Here is an 18,806-nt window from a genome sequence, read left to right as displayed (position 1 = left end):
CACACACAGAAAGAGGTCCGTGTCTCCTGCCTTGGTGAATGCATTGGTTAGAGGATACGTATTATAGAGGATAGCAGGGCCTGCCCCCAAGGTTGCTCCCATCCTTGGGGGCTGCTGACCCCAAGCAGCCAAATATCTGGGAGGCATAGGTCATGTACATGAAGCCATCCTCATCCTTATAGTCCCTGTAGATCTCTGCCATGGTCACATTCATACTTCCGAAGTTCTTGTTGTTCACCAGCAAGTAAAAGGATTCAGTGGCCCCAAGGACCATGCGGCTCCTGGGTTGCGGAAGAGGGTGTGTGTTGGGGGTGGGCAGGAAGGGAAAAAGTTAACCTGGAAGGGAATGACCCCTGATCCATAGCCTTTCTTACCTCTGTCTGGCTAGTGTCTGGCCATATTGATGCCCAAGATGCCTCCACCTCCCCACTCTAGCCCAGTCATCCTCAAACTTTAGATTGTTTTGATAGCAGAGCAAGCTGAATCTGTTGGTAGTGGCTAGCCCTATCTAACCACCCTCAGACCATACATTAGAGGCACAGCCAGTACACCCCCAGTCTCAGCTAGGAGGGGCTAAATTTATGTTGTGGGTGGGAGAGGAAATAGTTTCAGAACGTGGTTAACCAACACTGGATAATCCAAAGCCCTGCCACAAAGGGGAAAATATTTAGAGGTAAAATGCTGTCACTGGGCTTTTAAAATCTTGAAAACAGAGGGCTTTGGACCATTTTCCAAAGATTCCTTTGAAAAATTCTTAGAGAAATTTGAAGACAGAAATTAACACACAGTACCACTAAAATGTTGAAGCAAAAGAAAATATAGCTGGTACATCAAAATTGGGAGCTCTCACTTATTTTAGTGTTGTAGCAAGGTAATGGACATCTTTTTAAAATTGGTTGATCATGAGATCATCCTTTTTAAAGGCAGAGTTGAAGAGAAAAGGTGAAGCACAAATCCTTCTCCTTGTCTCTCTGCCATATCCCATCTCTCATTGTTCCAAAAAGCCCAGGGCCACACAGCACACACCCCCATGAGCACTTTGTTACCTACCGGATGACACTGAGGAACTGGGTCATGGTCAGCTCCTGTGTGACCAGGAACTTGGTCTTGTCCAGTGAGGGCAAGAGCTTCTCCCTGGGATAGCGCTCCACTGTCACCTGTCAAGAGTTTCGACCTTCATCTCTTCTGAAGAAACTGCCAAAGAATATGCCTCAGTTCTCTATGTCTTAGGAACTTGGAATAGAGAGAAGGAAGTCATTGGCTGGGTTCTTTTTTTGTGAACTTTTGAATTCTGTTTAATTTATTTTTTTATACAGCAGGTTCTTATTAGTTATCTATTTTATACATATTAGTGTATACATGTCAATCCCAATCTCCCAATTCATCACACCACCATCAACCCCCCGCCCCCCACCACTTTCCCCCATTGGTGTCCATATATTTGTTTTCTACATCTGTGTTTCTATTTCTGCCCTGCAAACCAATTCATCTGTACCATTTTTCTGGTTCCATATATATGCGTTAATATACGATATTTGCTTTTCTCTTTCTGACTTACTTCACTCTGTATGACAGTCTCAGGATACATCCAAGTCTCTATAAATGACCCAATTTCATTCCTTTTTATGGTTGTGTAATATTCCATTGTGTATATGTAACACATCTTTTTCTTTAAAACATCTTCCTTGAAGTATAATTGCTTTACAATGGTGTGTTAGTTTCTGCTTTATAACAAAGTGAATCAGCTATACATATACATATATCCCCATATCTCTTCCCTCTTGCATCTCCCTCCCACCCTCCCTGTCCCACCCCTCTAGGTGGTCACAAAGCACTGAGCTTTTCTCCCTGTCCTATGTGGTTGCTTCTGACCAGCTGTCTATTGTACATTTGGTAGCATATATAAGTCCATGCCACTCTCTCACTTCATCCCAGCTTACCCTTCCCACTTCCCATGTCCTCAAGCCCAATTTCTACATCTGAGTCTTTATTCCTTTCTTACCCCTAGGTTCTTCAGAAACTTTTTTTTTAGATTCCATATATATGTGTCAGCATATGGTATTTGTATACTCTTTCTGACTTACTTCACTCTGTATGACACACTCTAGGTCCATCTACCTCACTACAAATAACTCAGTTTCATTTCTTTTTATGGCTGAGTAATATTCCATTGTATATAGGTGCCACATCTTCTTTATCCATTCATCTGTCGATGGATACTTAGGTTGCTTCCATGTCTTGGCTATTGTAAATAGAGCTGCAATGAACATTGTGGTACATGACTCTTTTTGAATTATGGTTTTCTCAGCGTATATGCCCAGTATTGGGATTGCTGGATCGTATGGTAGTTCTATTTTTAGTTTTTTAAGGAACCTCCATACTGTTCTCCATAGTGGCTGTATCAATTTACATTCCCACCAACAGTGCAAGATGATTCCCTTTTCTCCACACCCTCTCCAGCATTTATTGTTTGTAGGTTTTCTGATGATGGCCACTGTGACTGCTGTGAAGTGATACCTCATTGTAGTTTTGATTTGCATTTCTCTAATGATTAGTGATGTTGAGCATCCATTCATATGTTTAGAATAATATAAGATATAAGAATATTCTTATATCTTCTTCTGTGTTTGATCTGTTATGAAATGTTGCTTTGGTTGAGTTATATGAAGAAAATCTGGCCCCACATGTATTTGTAATTGGAAAACGCATTTTTATTTAATTGCAATTTTTCTTCTTTTATTTTACACCAAAATTCAACAAGTGGTAGTTTCTTAAAAGTTAGTTGTGGGGCTTCCCTGGTGGCGCAGTGGTTGAGAGTCCGCCTGCTGATGCAGGGGACGCGGGTTCGTGCCCTGTATGGGGAGGATCCCACATGCCGCGGAACGGCTGGGCCCGTGGGCCATGGCCGCTAAGCCTGCGCGTCCGGAGCCTGTGCTCCGCAACGGGAGAGGCCACAACAGTGAGAGGCCCACATACCACAAAAAAAAAAAAAAAAAAAAAAGTTAGTTGTAATGTAGAATATGAAACCATATAAATTGACTTTTTATACTCTGTGTAACATTACAGTCCGTTGGTCCATATTGTACTTTGTTTGCATCTTTTACTCATGCATGATTTTATAACATTGGCATTGATTATTTGGAAAATGTGGGTTTATTGAGCTGTGCTTATCTTGTGACTTTGTCTGTATAGCTTTGCTTTTACCATTTGTCCTAGGGTTCTTCCGTCCAATTTTTTTGTTTTAATATAATGTTTAGTGCTTGATATCATTGGTGGATTTGTTTGTTGGTGTGGTTGCTCTCTTCTTTCATTCTGTTTAAAAAAATTTTTATATTTCTTATTTTAATAACTTCATTTTATGTTATTTTAGTTTTTTCTTTCCTTCTTTCTTTTTTTGTCCCTTTTCTTCTGAGCTGGGTGGCTGACAGGGTCTTCATGCTCCAGCCTGGTGTCAGGCCTGTGCCTCTGAGGTGGGAGAGCCAAGTTCAGGACATTGCTCCAGCAGAGGCCTACCAACTCCATGTAATATCAAATGGCAAAAGCTCACCCAGAGACCTCCATCTCAACGCTAAGCCCCAACTCCACTCAATGACCAGCAAGTTACAGTGCTGGAAACCCTATGCCAAACAACTAGCAAGACATGAATACAAACCCACCCATTAGCAGAGAGGCTGCCTAAAATCATCCTAAGTTCACAGACACCCCAGAACACACTGGTGGATGTGGCCCTGCCCACCAGAAAGACAGGACCCAGACCCACTGACCAGAACAGTCACCATTCCCCTCCACCAGGAAGCCTACACAACCCACTGAATCAACCTTAGCCACTAGGGGCAGACACCAAAAACAATGGGAACTACGAACCTGCAGCCTGTGATAAGGAGACCCCAAACACAGTAAGTTAAGCAAAATGAGAAGACATAGAAACACATAGGAGATGAAGGAGCAAGGTAAAAACGCACCAGGCCAAACAAAAGAAGAGGAAATAGGCAGTCTACCTGAAAAAGAATTCAGAGTAATGATAGTAAACATGATTCAAAATCTTGGAAATAGAATGGAGAAAATACAAAAAACGTTTAACAAGGACATAGAAGAACTAAAGAGCAAACATAAAATGATGAACAACACAATAAATGAAATTAAAAATTCTCTAGAAGGAATCAATAGCAGAATAACTGAGGCAGAAGAACGCATAAGTGACCTGCAAGATAAAATATTGGAAATAACTACCACAGAGCAGAATAAAGAAAAAAAAATGAAAAGAATTGAGAATAGTCTCAGAGACCTCTGGAACAACAGTAAATGCACCAACATTCGAATTTTAAGGGTCCCAGAAGAAGAGAAAAAGAAAGGGACTGATGAGATATTTGAAGAAATTATAGTTGAAAACTTCCCTAATATGGGAAAGGAAAGAGTCAATCAAGTCCAGGAAGTGCAGAGAGTCCCATACATGATAAATCCAAGGAGAAACACACCAAGACACATGATAATCAAACTATGAAAAACTAAATACAATGAAAAACTATTAAAACCAGCAAGTGAAAAACAGGAAATAATGTACAAGGGAATCCCCATAAAGTTAACAACTGATTTTTCAGTGAAACTCTGCAAGCCAGAAGGGAGTGGCAGGACATATTTAAAGTGATAAAAGGGAAAAACCTACAATCAAGATTACTCTACCTAGCAAGGATCTCATTCAGATTTGATAGCAAACAAGCAAAAGCTAAGAAAATTCTGCACCACCAAACCAGCTTTACAGCAAATGCTAAGGGAACTTCTCTAGGCAGGAAGCACAAGAGAAGGAAAAGACCCACAATAACAAACCCAAAACAATTAAGAAAATGGTAATAGGAACATACATATCGATAATTACCTTAAAGGTAAATGGATTAAATGCTCCAACCAAAAGACATAGACTGGCTGAATGGATACAAAAACAAGACCCATATGTATGCTATCTACAAAAGACCCAGTTTAGACCTAGGGACACATACAGACTGAAAGTGAGGTGATGGAAGAAGATATTCCATGCAAATGGAAATCAAAAGAAATCTGGAGTAGCAATTCTCATATCAGACAAAATAGACTTTAAAATAAAGACTATTACAATAGACAAAGAAGGATGCTACAAAATGTTCAAGAGATCAATCCAAGAAGATATAACAATTGTAAATATTAATGCACCCAACATAGGAGCACCTCAATACATAAGGCAAATGCTAACAGCCATAAAACGGGAAATTGACAGGAACACAATCATAGTAGGGGACTTTAACACCCCACTTTCACCAATGGACAGATCATCCAAAATGAAAATAAACAAATAAACACAAGCTTTAAATGACACATTAAACAAGATGGACTTAACTGATACCTATAGGACATTCCATCCAAAAACAACAGGATACACTTTCTTCTCCAGTGGTCATAGAACATTCTCCAGAATAGATCATATCTCCTTAATCACAAATCAACCTTTGGTAAATTTAAGAAAATTGAAACCATAACAAGTATCTTTTCCAAACAGAGTGCTATGAGACTAGATATCAATAACAGGAAAAAATCTGTAAAAAATACAAATACATGGAAGTTAAAGAATACACTACTGAATAACCAAAAGACCACTGAAGAAATCAAAGAGAAAATCAAAAAATACCTGGAAACAAATGACAATGAAAACACGATGACCCAATACCTATAGGATGCAACAAAAGCAGTTCTAAGAGGGAATTTTATAGCAATAAAATCCTACCTCAAGAAACAAGAAACACCTCAAATAAACAACCTAAACTTACACCTAAAGCAATTAGAGAAAGAAGAACAAAAAACCCCCAAAGTTAGCAGAAGGGAAGATATCATAAAGATCAGATCAGAAATAAATGAAAAATAAATGAAGGAAACAATAGCTAAAATCAATAACACTAAAAGCTGGTTCTTTGAGAAGATAAACAAAATTGAAAAACCATTAGCCAGACTCATCAAGAATAAAAGGGAGAAGACTCAAATCAATAGAATTGGAAATGAAAAAGGAGAAATAACAAATGACACTGCAGAAATCCAAAGATCATGAGAGATTACTACCAGCAACTATATGCCAATGGACAACCTGGAAGAAATGGACAAATTCTTAGAAAAGCACAACCTTCTGAGACTGAACCAGGAAGAAATAGAAAACATAAACAGACCAATCTGAGGCACTAAAATTGAGACTGTGATTAAAAATATTCCAACAAACAAAAGCCCATGACCAGATGACTTCACAGGCTAATTCTATCAAACATAAAGAAGTGCTAACACCTATCCTCCTCAAACTCTTCCAAAATATAGCAGAGGGAGGACCATTCCCAAACTCATTCTACAAGGCCACCATTACCCTGATACCAAAACCAGACAAAGATGTCACAAAGAAAGAAAACTACAGGGTAATATCACTGATAAACATAGATGCAAAAATACTCAACAAAATACTAGCAAACAGAATCCAACAGCACACTGAAAGGATCATACATCATGATCAACTGGGGTGTATCCCAGGAATGTAAGGATTCTTCAATATATACAAATCAATCAATGTGATACACCATATTAACAAATTGAAGGATAAAAACCATGTGATCATTTCAAAGGATGCAGAAAGAGCGTTTGACAAAATTCAACACGCATTTATGATAAAAACCCTCCAGAATGTAGGCATAGAGGGAACTTACCTCAACATAATAAAGGCCACATATGACAAACACACAGCCAACATCGTCCTCAATGGTGAAAAACTGAAAGCATTTCCTCTAAGATCAGGGTCAAGACAACATTGTCCATTCTCACCACTATTATTCAGCATAGTTTTGGAAGTTTTAGCCATAGCAATCAGAGAATAAAAAGAAATAAAAGGAATCCAAATCGGAAAAGAAGAAGTAAACTGTCACTGTTTGCAGATGACATGAGAACCCTAAAGATGCTACCAGAAAACTACTAGAGCTAATCAATGAACTTGGTAAAGTAGTAGGATACAAAATAAATGCACTGAAATCTCTTGCATTCTTATACACTAATGATGAAAAATGTGAAAGAGAAATTAGGGAAACACTCCCATTTACCACCACAACAAAAAGAATAAAATACCTAGGAATAAACCTACCTAAGGAGACAAAAGACTTGTATGCAGAAAACTACGAGACACTCACGAAAGAAATTAAAGATGATACAAACAGATGGAGAGATATACCATGTTTTTGGATGGGAAGAATCAACATTGTGAAAATGACTATACTACCCAAAACCATCTACAGATTCAATGCAATTCCTATCAAACTACCAATGGCATTCATCAGAGAACTCGAACAAAATATTTCACAATTTGTAGGGAAACACCAAAGACCCTGAATAGCCAGGGTCAAGAAGAAATCTTGAGAAAGAAAAACAGAGCTCTAGGACCATGCTCCTGGACTTCAGACTATACTACAAAGCTACAGTAATCCAGACAATATGGTACTGGCACAAAAACAGAAATATAGCTCAATGGAACAAGATAGAAGCCTAGAGATAAACCCGTGCACATATGGTCACCTTATTTTTGATAAAGGAGGGAAGGATATACAATGGAGAAAAGACAGGCTCTTCAATAAGTGGTGCTTGGAAAATTGGACAGCTACATGTAAAAGAATGAAATTGGAACACTCCCTAACACCATACACAAAAATAAACTCAAAGTGGATTAGAGACCTGAATGTAAGGCCAGACACTATAAAACTCTTAGAGGAAAACATAGGCAGAACATTCTACGACATAAATCACAGCAAGATCTTTTTTGATCCACCTCCTAGAGTAATGGAAATAAAAACAAAAATAAATGGGACCTAATGAAACTTAAAATCATTTGCACAGCAAAGGAAAACATAAACAAGATGAAAAGACAACCCTCAGAATTGGAGAAAATATTTGCAAATGAAGCCACTGACAAAGGATTAATCTCCAACATTTACAAGCAGCTCATGCAGCTCAATATCAAAAAAACAAATAACATAATCCAAAAATGGGCAGAAGACCTAAATAGACATTTCTCCAAAAAAGATATACAGATTGCCAAAAGACACATGAAAAGATGCTCAGCATCACTAATCAATAGAGAAATGCAAATCAAAATTATAATGAGGTATCACTGCACACCAGTTATAATGGCATCATCAGAAAATCTACAAACAACAAATGCTGGAGAGGGTGTGGAGAAAAGGGAAGCCTCTTACACTGTTGGTGGGAATGTAAATTGATACAGCCACAATGGATAACAGTATGGAGGTTCCTTAAAAAACTAAAAATAGAACTACCATCTGACCCAGCAATCCCACTACTGGGCATGTGCCCTGAGAAAACCATAATTTTAAAGAGTCATGTACCACAATGTTCATTGCAGCTCTATTTACAATAGCCAGGACATGGAAGCAACCTAAGTGTCCACTGACAGATGAATGGATAAATATGTGGAATATTAAATATTATACAATGGAATATTACTCAGCCATAAAAAGAAACAAAAATGAGTTATTTGTAGTGAGGTAGATGGACCTAGAGTCTGTCATACAGAGTGAAGTAAGTCAGAAAGAGAAAAACAAATTACGTATGGTAACACATACATATGGAATCTAAAAAATAAATAAGTTTCTGAAGATCCTAGGGACAGGACAGGAATAAAGACACAAACATTGAGAATGGACTTGAGGATATAAGGAGGCGGATGGGTAAGCTGAGAGAAAGTGAGAGAGTGGCATGGACATATATACCCTACCAAATGTAAAATTGATAGCTAGTGGGAAGTAGCCACATAGCACAGGGAGATCAGCTTGGTGCTTTTTGAGCACCTAGAGGGGTGGGAGGGAGGGAGATGCAAAAGGGAAGGGATATGGGGATATATGTATATGTATAGCTGATTCACTTTGTTATACAGCAGAAACTAACACACCATTGTAAAGCAATTATACTCCAACAAAGATGTTTAAAAAACAAAAACCCAAAAACAAATCCACCGACGATAAGCGCTAAAAACTATACTAAAAACAACAAAAAACAGACAGCATCCTAGGACAAATGGTAAAAGCAAAGTTATACACACAAAACCACACAAAGAAGCATACACATAGTCACAAAAAGAGAAAAGGAAAAAATATATATCGTTGCTCCCAAAGTCCACCATCTCAATTTTGGGATGATTCGTTGTCTATTCAGGTATTCCAGTGATGCTGGGTACATCAAGTTGATTGTAGAGATTTAATCTGCTGCTCCTGAGGCCGCTGGGAGAGATTTCCCTTTCTCTTCTTTGTTCGCACAGCTGCTGGGGTTCAGCTTTGGATTTGGCCCCGCCTCTGCGTGTAGGTCACCTGAAGGCGTCTGTTCTTCGCTCAGACAGGACGGGGTTAAAGGAGCAGCTGATTCGGGGGCTCTGGCTCACTCAGGCCGGGGGGAGGGGAGGGGTATGGATGCGGGGCGAGCCTGCGGGCCGGCAAGACACTGCAATAGCCTGAGGCACGCCATTTGTTCTCCCAGGGAAGTTGTCCCTGGATCGCGGGACCCTGGCAGTGGTGGGCTGCACAGACTCCCCGGCGGGGAGGTGTGGAGAGTGACCTGTGCTCACACACAGGCTTCTTGGTGGCTGCAGCGGCAGCCTTAGCATTTCATGCCCGTCTCTGGGGGTCTCCGCTGATAGCCGCGGCTCACACCTGTCTTTGAAGCTCGTTTAGGCAGTGCTCTGAATCCCCTCTCCTCACGCACCCTGAAACAATGGTCTTTTGCTTCTTAGGCAGTTCCAGACTTTTCCCTGGACTCCCTCTCGGCTACCTGTGGCACACTAGCCCCCTTCAGGCTGTGTTCACGCAGATAACCCCAGTCTTCTCCCTGGGATCTGACTTCTGAAGCCTGAGCCTCAGCTGCAGTCCCTGCCCGCCCCGGCGGGTCAGCAGACAAGCCTCACAGGCTGATGAGTGCTGGTTAGCACCAATCCTCTGTGCAGGAATATCTCTGCTTTGCCCTCTGCACCCCTGTTGCTGCGCTCTCCTCCATGGCTCCAAAACTTCCCCCCCAACTCCGCCAGTGAAGGGACTTCCTAGTGTGTGGAAACTTTTCCTCCTTCACAGCTCCCTCCCAGAAGTGCAGGTCCTATTCCTATTCTTCTGTCTCTTTTGTCTTTTTTCTTTTGCCCTACCCAGGTACGTGGGGAGTTTCTTGCCTTTTGGGAAGTCTGAGGTCTTCTGCCAGCGTTCAGTAGATGTTCTGTAGGAGTTGTTCCACATGTGGATGCATTTCTGATGTATTTGTGGGGAGGAAGGTGATCTCCACGTCTTACTCTTCTGCCATCTTGAAGGTCTCTCCCTGGGTTTTGTTTTCTCAAAGAACAGGATATCACAGGCGTCCCCTGAGGAGTTCAATGTCTTACCGGGATCTTGCCAGGGAACTTCACTCGGATTCCAGCAACTTCCTCCCTTCTGGTTGCTGTGAACATTTAAGATTAAATGAACACGTCAGCATGGAACAGAAGCCTGCACCTTCTTGTCTCCCTGTCTCAAGGGCCAAAACCCAGCTATTCTGAGAACTTTACCTGAGCTCTTTCTTTGCTTGAAAGGTCTGAGGCTTTGGCTTTTCTGTGGAGTCTGCATTTTGCTCAACAGCTGTGTCTGTGTGTGATTTAAAAAAATAAAATCTCAGGACCTAACTCATTCTTCCAGCTGCTTCCAAACCGCCTGTAGGATCCCAAAGGAGGCTTTTATGTAGTGCTGTATGACATCAGCCTTCTCCAACCCTCCCTTTTCCAGATTCCCCCTCCCTGGGCAGGAGCAAGTCAGTTCTGAGAACGGGAATGGAACAGCCACCTTCTTCTGGTTAAAGAAAGTCACTTCGCTCACTGCCATTTAAAAATTTGTTTTTGCTAAAGAAATTAAGATTTACAATGTAGTGCATTGGTCGTCACTATAAATGGTCCTGTGAGCTAAGGAGTTATGGATAGAAACAGTCTTGTGTCAGGACATTTTAATACTATAGTAATGAAGTAAGTTGAAGATCAATTCACCTTACCCTGAAATATGCTGCTATTTTTCACAGTAAGAAATAGGTATTCCAGAACGGTTGAGTAATTTGTCCAGATAAAAAGATATAAAGCCAGAGTTAAAATCCAGGTGTGTATCAAAGTAATATTATACTCTGCAGCTTACCAACATATTTTGTCATATATTTTGCATGGTCTAGGTAAATGTGTGTAGGTCTAGGAATGTGTGTAGAACACTTATCATACTCAGAATCTTACATTTAAAAGATGATGAAACTGAGATCCATGGAAATTGACTCACTGGCCTAGGATCAAATGGACAGAGACAGACCCAGTTCTCCTTGTTCTCAGACCAGGGTGTTCCACACCATCGTGCTTCTTTTATGTATTAATTATGGTTTTAGTGATTCAGCTTCCCCATTTGATGCCGACTACCTCCTTACCTCACATCCAGGAGCACAGTGGTCCCTCTGCATTATTCAGAGCCATCTATGTTCTGAGAATAAACAGGACCATTTGGATCTTCTCCACTGTCTCTGAAGGTACCATGATCTTCACGGGTCATCCCTGGTTCCATTCCATGCAGGACAGTGGACATTAAAAATTCTTCAGTCTAATGATGATGACATAGAGAAAAGTGACCGAACGTCCTCCAGGTTTGTTGAGAGACAGAAAGAAAAGTAGGTTATTCTGCTCTTTACATAACTACTTTAAAACTTCTTTTTTTTTTTTTAATTTTGCTTTTGCCTGCTTAGGAAACTAGTACAATTGTGGCTGGACTCACTCTGAGTCCTTTAGTCCAGAGGGAGGAGAGGGAACTTGGCTTCAGTAGTTAGAAGGGTGTCTTAGAAGGCCTCTAGAACATAGAGCCACTCCTCCATGGACAGCATCCTTCCCCGACCCTACACAGGCCCAGTGGAGTAAGTTGGGGCAATGACTTGAGGTGCTAGAATCCAGTTATGGTCCGACAGTCTTCCACAAAGATATGATTGCCTTGGGACCATTTTCTGTTCCCTTGCTTGAACTCCCCCTTCCTCCCCATCTCCCCCAATATCATCTAACCAATCCCTTAAGCTCTGGGCTTTCAAGAAGCCCAGAAGAAAGACTCCTACATACTTCATGTTAACTTTATAATATTTTCCTTTCATAGCTTATATTCTATTTGAGAAAAGTAATCATTATTACCATTAAATGGTTCTATGGTTAGGATAGGCTATGCAGTAAGAAATATACCCCTAAATTTAATAGCTAAACATAGAAAGGTTCATTCTCACCTACATTACAGTCCAGTACATGTAGGAGGCTCCCCGTCTGGCACTGTTCCAGAAGAAATTCAGGTGCGTATGCTGCTTTACACTTGCAATTCTGTCATCTCAAAGTCCTTTGTTTCCACAAGGTCAGATGAGAAAAATAGGTGGAAAAGACACACTTACACTTAGCCTTCTCAGACTTAACGTGCTTAAGGTGGTACCTATTGAGTGTTCATTCACCTTCCATTGATGAACGTTAATCATATGACCCTAGCTACAGAGAGGCGTCTAACATAATCCCTACTTTTTCCACCACAATGATTATACTCCAAGCAACTCCTATGTTCTTTATTAATTTTATATTTTAATATTCCACAAGAAAAGTGTGCTCTGGGAGTTATATCACTTGGGGCTGAACTCTGGATCTATCACCTACTGGCTGTGTGACCTTGTGCCAATTGATAAACCTCTTTGTCTGCCTCAGTTACCCTGTGCGTAAAATAAAAATAAAATCTACCTTGTGGGACCGTGAGCATCAAATGAATGAGTTAATATAGGCAAACACTTAGAACAATGGCTCGTACGTACAACTCAATAAGCATAAATTAATGTTTTCACCATTTGGTTGATGAATAGCCTGAGGATCAGAGGGGTAACACAGTCTATGAGAAAGACAAGGTCAGTCTGGACCACAGACTTGGCTTAGCGACATCATGAATGTCTTCATCATCACTATTATCCTTCACTGGAATAGGGAGGAAGCACACTTATTGTGTTTGACACCGTGCTTGCTAAACACTACCTATATTTTCTCAATTATTTCTTCTGAAAAAAGAACTGAAGCTCAGAGAAACAGAATAACATGCTCTGGATTGCACAGCTGGTGGGACTTGAACAACACAAAAACCGTGCTCCTAATGTGTTCTGGAATTTTAAATTAAAAACTTGGGAGTAGAAAATCTTGTGGTCTTAGGGGAAATATTTTCTGAAACATTTCTCTAGCAGCCTCCTCATCCCAGCAGTTCTTAAATGGCCAGCCTGTCACACCACTGTATAGATCTTTGAAGATCAGATCAAAATGAAGAATGCACCCTCTATTCCCCCAAATGCGAAGACTATTTCTTCCTTACTCCCCAAACACCATCATAGATGGTCACTTCAGAAATCAAAAGATGGCATCCCAGAACAAAGGTGAGTAGGCTGCCTTCAGGTCCTTTGGATGTCAGGGTAAATGATTTAAAGGCCTGCCCCACAGCTCCAAAAATCCAGTCATATTCCTTGGTCTCCTTTCATGAGTCAACTTGGCAGGTGTTTGTGTCTTATGGAAAAAAAGCTGTTCTGACATCAAAGCATCCCTTGGACATAGGAAAGTAGAAAGGGGAAAATAAGCCTAATATGGGTTTGGAACACAATTTGGAAACCAGATTGGGGAAGGTGGCAGGCCTTGATGGAATCAGCCATGGGGGGAGTTGCAAGCCCATTTTTCTAAGATCCTAGGCAAATTCTTGCTTTCTGCACCTCATTATTTATTGTAATGTATTCCTGAAGACACCTGGCCATTGGCCCTGTGGCCTCCTAAGAAACCTCCAGTTTTAGAATGGTCTGGTTTAGCTAGTTTCACTTTTCTGTAAACATATTCTGTGCATCCCTTTCTCTAAGCTTTGGTCACGGAAAGCATCCCCCTCACCCCAACTGCCTCTTATCTATCTTCATTTCATACACCCCATTCAAGCACAGTCAGGTTCCAAATTCTAAAAAGGTCCCAAAGAAGATATATCTATTTCTCCGGGAATATTTGCTATAGGTACAACTCATATCCAATTAATACGACCAAGCACGTGTATATTTAACTTTTCTTGTGTACATGACATATAAATGGCTCTGGCTCATTCCCATCAAACATTTCCTTCGAAGTGTAGAAGATATAGAGGTAATCAAGACACAGAACCTACCCTCACTGAGTGGCCACACTTGAACATCCCTTTCTTGTCTCTGTTCTGCATTAATTGGGCCATTTGTTGCCTAGGTCTAATTTTATCTAAGACAAAAATATACCTGTGAAACACCCTAACAGGAATGGTATCCAGAATGATTTATATCATGAAACGGAGTAAACCTTCCAAGGAAGGCTGTCAAGTGTTTCTCCCTCTTCTAGCCCCTTTTCTGTAAACTGACTTTATATATCTTTGTGGCTAATAAAATTACTAAAACATTCTTCTTTTGGTTTAATAAATTAGCTTTAAAATCTTAATTACCATGAAACCAAGAATTTCTTCACTTTTTTCCAAAATGCAGTATTGAAATATTTGATGCAACATTGTTTAAATACTGAAAACATTATCTAAATATTAAGAAATAAGTAAATTATGACATGCATTTTATGGAGTTAAAGAGAGTAATTAGTGGTAAACTAATCTATGTTTATTAACAGGAAGAGATGTTCAAATCCTATGTGGATTAAAAAAAAGTTAGTTTCAGAAACTATGTTTTAAAGAAGTCACAGACCCAGCAATCCCACTACTGGGCATGTACCCTAAGAAAACCATAATTCAAAAACATACATGTACTGCAATGTTCATTGCAGCACTATTTACAATAGCCAGGACATGGAAGCAGCCTAAATGTCCATCGACAGAGGAATGAATAAAGAAGATATGGTACATATATACAATGGAATATTACTCAGCCATAAAAAAGAATGAAACTGAGTGATTTGTAATGAGGTGGATGGACCTAGAGTCTGTCATGCAGAGCAAAGGAAGTCAGAAAGAGAAAAACAAATACTGTATGCTAACACATATATGGAATCTAAAAAAAACAGCACTGATGAACCTAGTGGCAGGGCAGGAATAAAGATGCAGATGTAAAGAATGGACTTGAGGACGCAAAGGGGGAAGGGGAAGCTCAGACAAAGTGAGAGAGTAGCACTGACGTATATACATTACCAAATGTAAAATGGATGGCTAGTGGGAAGCTGCTGCATAGCACAGGGAGATCAGGTCAGTGCTTTGTGACCACCTAGAGGGGTGGGATAGGGAGGGTGGGAGAGAGACGCAAGAGGGAGGGGATATGGGGATATATGTATACATATAGCTTATTCATTTTGTTGTAGAGCAGAAACTAACACAACATTGTAAAGCAATTATACTCCAATAAAGCAATTATACTCCAATAAATACTCCAATTATACTCCATTGTAAAGCAGAAACTAACACAACATTGTAAAGCAAATATACTCCAATAAGTAGATAAATAAATTAAAAATAAAGGAAGTCACAGAAAACAAAGCTTCAGAAAAAAATACCCACCAATCGGACAATAGGGAAGATTAGGATTGGGGGTATTAATCAAAAGAGACTTGAAGTTGGTCGGTAATGTTGGAATTTTTATAACAATATATTTTGTGCCCTACTTGTATAATTAAAAGAAACAAAAGTAAAACATTGTATACTAGGGTGAGTTTTTAAATAGACTTAAAAGCATGCTGAATTCTCTTCAGACCTTAAGCAATGTGGAGGAGCTGCCCTCTTGTGGAGCTTTTGAAACAGTCTTTAAATAGTTACTCATAAATCAAAGAATTTACTGTTTGGTTCACAGAATTTTGGAGTTATAATTTCTGAGTTAGATGTCAACCCCTCATGTTTGTCCTGTGAGAAAAAGAACACAACAAAGGTTCAGTGGTTTACCCAAGGTCACTTCGAGTTTTCGGCAAGTCAGAATTATAAACCAAATCTTCTGATCCCTATCTGGAATTCAGTTATTCTTCTGCCTCCCCTAAACCATGAGTCAACAAGTGTTAAACACTGACATTGTGTTTAGAGAGACTTCAGGTGCTATACAATATACAGTGCCTGGTAGCCGTAAGTCATTTAATAAGAATGTGGAATGCTGACCATATTGCCAGGAACTTGCTGGGGGTTGAGAAACAAAGGTGGATAACACTTTCTGTAATGGATTGTAAAGTCAAATATAATTGATGTAGTTTTACATTACCCTCAGCCTGCATCAAGTCATTAAACAAGCAACAAGTAACAAGCAACAACAGTCTATTGCTGCAGAGGGGCGAGGGGTTGGAGATAGACCCCTTATGAGGCACAAGTGCATGAGGAAGGCTATAAACTGACGATAGAGCAGGAACACTGAAAAACAAACAAAACTAAAAACGCTAGCACCACGCTAGAGGAATTTGAAGTCAGTGGTGCACTTGTCATAGCAATAACAAACCCAAACCAGTTAAACTCCTGACGAGAGTTTACAATGTCACACTCTAACCCCTAGTGGAAGAGGCATGCCCATTTCTAGGCATATCATTTACTTCAGTCACTACTGTTCTATATCAACATATGGCATGCAAATCAATCAAAAAATGAGACACACACACACACACACACAAAACAAGGAAAAAGAAAACAATGTCAAGACACAAGATACAGAATGACCCAGACTCAGAGATGACCCAGATATTAGAAACACCAGAAAAGGTATTTAAAATAACTATAGGTAATATGCCTTGTGTAAAATACGGATAATATGTGCATGAGCAGATTGGGGGAATGTCAGTAGAGAAATGGAAACTGTAAATTAGAAATGCTAGAAATAAAAACGAAAAGCTCAAGGAAAGAATTGGTTAACTAGAAAATGGGTTCATAGAAATTACCCGAACTGAAATACAAAAACAGAGTAGAAAGTAATCATAACAGCACTAATAGCTGTGGGACAATTTTGAGCAGTCTAACATGTGCAATTGGAATCCCAAAAGAAGAGAGAATGGGAACTACATAGGGAAGTGGGACTGGGAATCATACTGCTCAGTTTATTTTCACTTTATCCCTTCTTTTCAGCATTGAACCTCACCTTTCCCTCAGCTGTGCTTCATGTCTTTCAAGATCAGAGGCTGTCTGGTGCCAGTTGCCCAGAGTTAACTTTGGGAAATAAGAATAGTTGCTTGATTTTGTGCATGAGGGACAGGATATGTGGCATCGAATTGCTGTCGTTCCTCTATCCTAAGGTACACGTTTTAACATTTTTGAGAATAGTGTGTACCTTAAAGTTGATGGAGTTTTTTTCAAATGGTACATAAAATAATGATGCATCTTACAATCAATTACATTTTCAATTTGATGGAATACTATTAAAAATTACTGTAAAACAGAAAATATGAAAGACCACACAAAACAAGTAAATGGCTTAATAAATTATACGGCCAACATTTTACTTTATGATATGGATAGCCTAGTAAGTTATATTATTATAAGCAAACTGTCATAAAATACACCACCCAGGAAATAAAACTTTGTCAGCAATTCCCAGAATCTGTTCCATGTGCTTTGCTTCAATATCAATGTCCAACCACCCCACCCCCTGTAACCACCACCGTAAATTTTATAGTTATCACTTCTTTATATTTCTCTATTGTTTAATCACCAGAGTGTGCATCCCTAAATAAACTAGTTTAGTTGTGTCTTTTTTTTTTTGATACGCGGGCCTCTCACTGTTGTGGCCTGTCCCGTTGCAGAGCACAGGCTCCGGACGCACAGGCTCAGCGGCCATGGCTCACGGGCCCAGCCGCTCTGCGGCATGTGGGATTTTCCCGGACCGGGGCACGCGCCCGCGTCCCCTGCATCGACAAGCGGACTCTCAACCACTGCACCACCAGGGAAGCCCTGTCCTTTTTTTAATATGGAATTCTCCTCTCCATCCCCTTCCTTACAATTTATCTGTTGAGAATCCAAGGGCATTTAACCTGTAGTTTCTTGCAGACTGGATTTTGCTAATTGCACACTCATGTTGCAGTCCCACATGTTCCTCTGTCCTCTGTATTTCCTGCAATTCGGCAGCTGGATCCAGAGGAATGATCAGACTCATCTCCAATCCCTTGGCAAGACTACAGAGGATGCTGAGTTCTTTCATTATGAGACATAAAATGTCTGGTTATGATGTTAATAGCAGCTGATGCTCAAAGCCTAAATCCATTAATCCACCGGGGGTTGCAAAATGGTGATATTATCTTTTTCATTATTAGAACAGTAAAAAGAGATTTATCTTGTTTTATTACCCATTGGTACAGTACAGACAGGGAAAATGCCTGATATTTCTTTTATTTTCCCATATTCAAGATAATGAATTGATATTCTATCATCCTCTGAAGGTGACCAATTTTTTAAAATGCTTATGATGGGTTCCAGTAAACAATTATCTTTTCAAGATCAAATTCTCCCATGTTTGGACAGTGGGGGCCTCTTCAGGTGTCTCCTTAATCATTTTGAAATTACATTAGTAGTCAGTAAAGGCTTCTGTTTTAACAAGATATCCCAGGCTTGTCCTTTACACTTCTTTTCCAGACTATTTTTCCAAGAAGCTCTCATTTCTTTTGGTGAAAAATTGTATTTTAAGACTACAAGTTGAGTGATAGGGATGCTCATTGGTACTGGATTTTTTTTCTGGGTCTCTTCAGTGTGTATATATATATATGCATATACATGTATATATATAGTATGTGTGTATATACATTCATAAGTCTCTATCAGTAT

General features: G+C 39.8%; 1 protein-coding gene across 1 annotated transcript; it reads right to left on the bottom strand.

The window, feature by feature from the left end:
* Positions 1-61: 61 nt before the first annotated feature.
* On the bottom strand, positions 62-10,640 carry MAP1LC3C (microtubule associated protein 1 light chain 3 gamma). Its single transcript, XM_065897320.1, has 4 exons — positions 10,583-10,640; positions 10,421-10,476; positions 1,051-1,157; positions 62-281 (listed from the first exon to the last, which is right to left on the bottom strand). Exons 1-4 carry the CDS (start codon positions 10,638-10,640, stop codon positions 62-64), a joined length of 441 nt encoding a protein of 146 aa, XP_065753392.1.
* Positions 10,641-18,806: the final 8,166 nt, after the last annotated feature.

This window comes from Phocoena phocoena, chromosome 1 (genome assembly GCF_963924675.1).
Source record: "Phocoena phocoena chromosome 1, mPhoPho1.1, whole genome shotgun sequence".
NCBI classification, from domain to species: Eukaryota; Metazoa; Chordata; class Mammalia; order Artiodactyla; family Phocoenidae; genus Phocoena; species Phocoena phocoena.
This window is presented reverse-complemented; position numbering and strand designations above follow the sequence as displayed.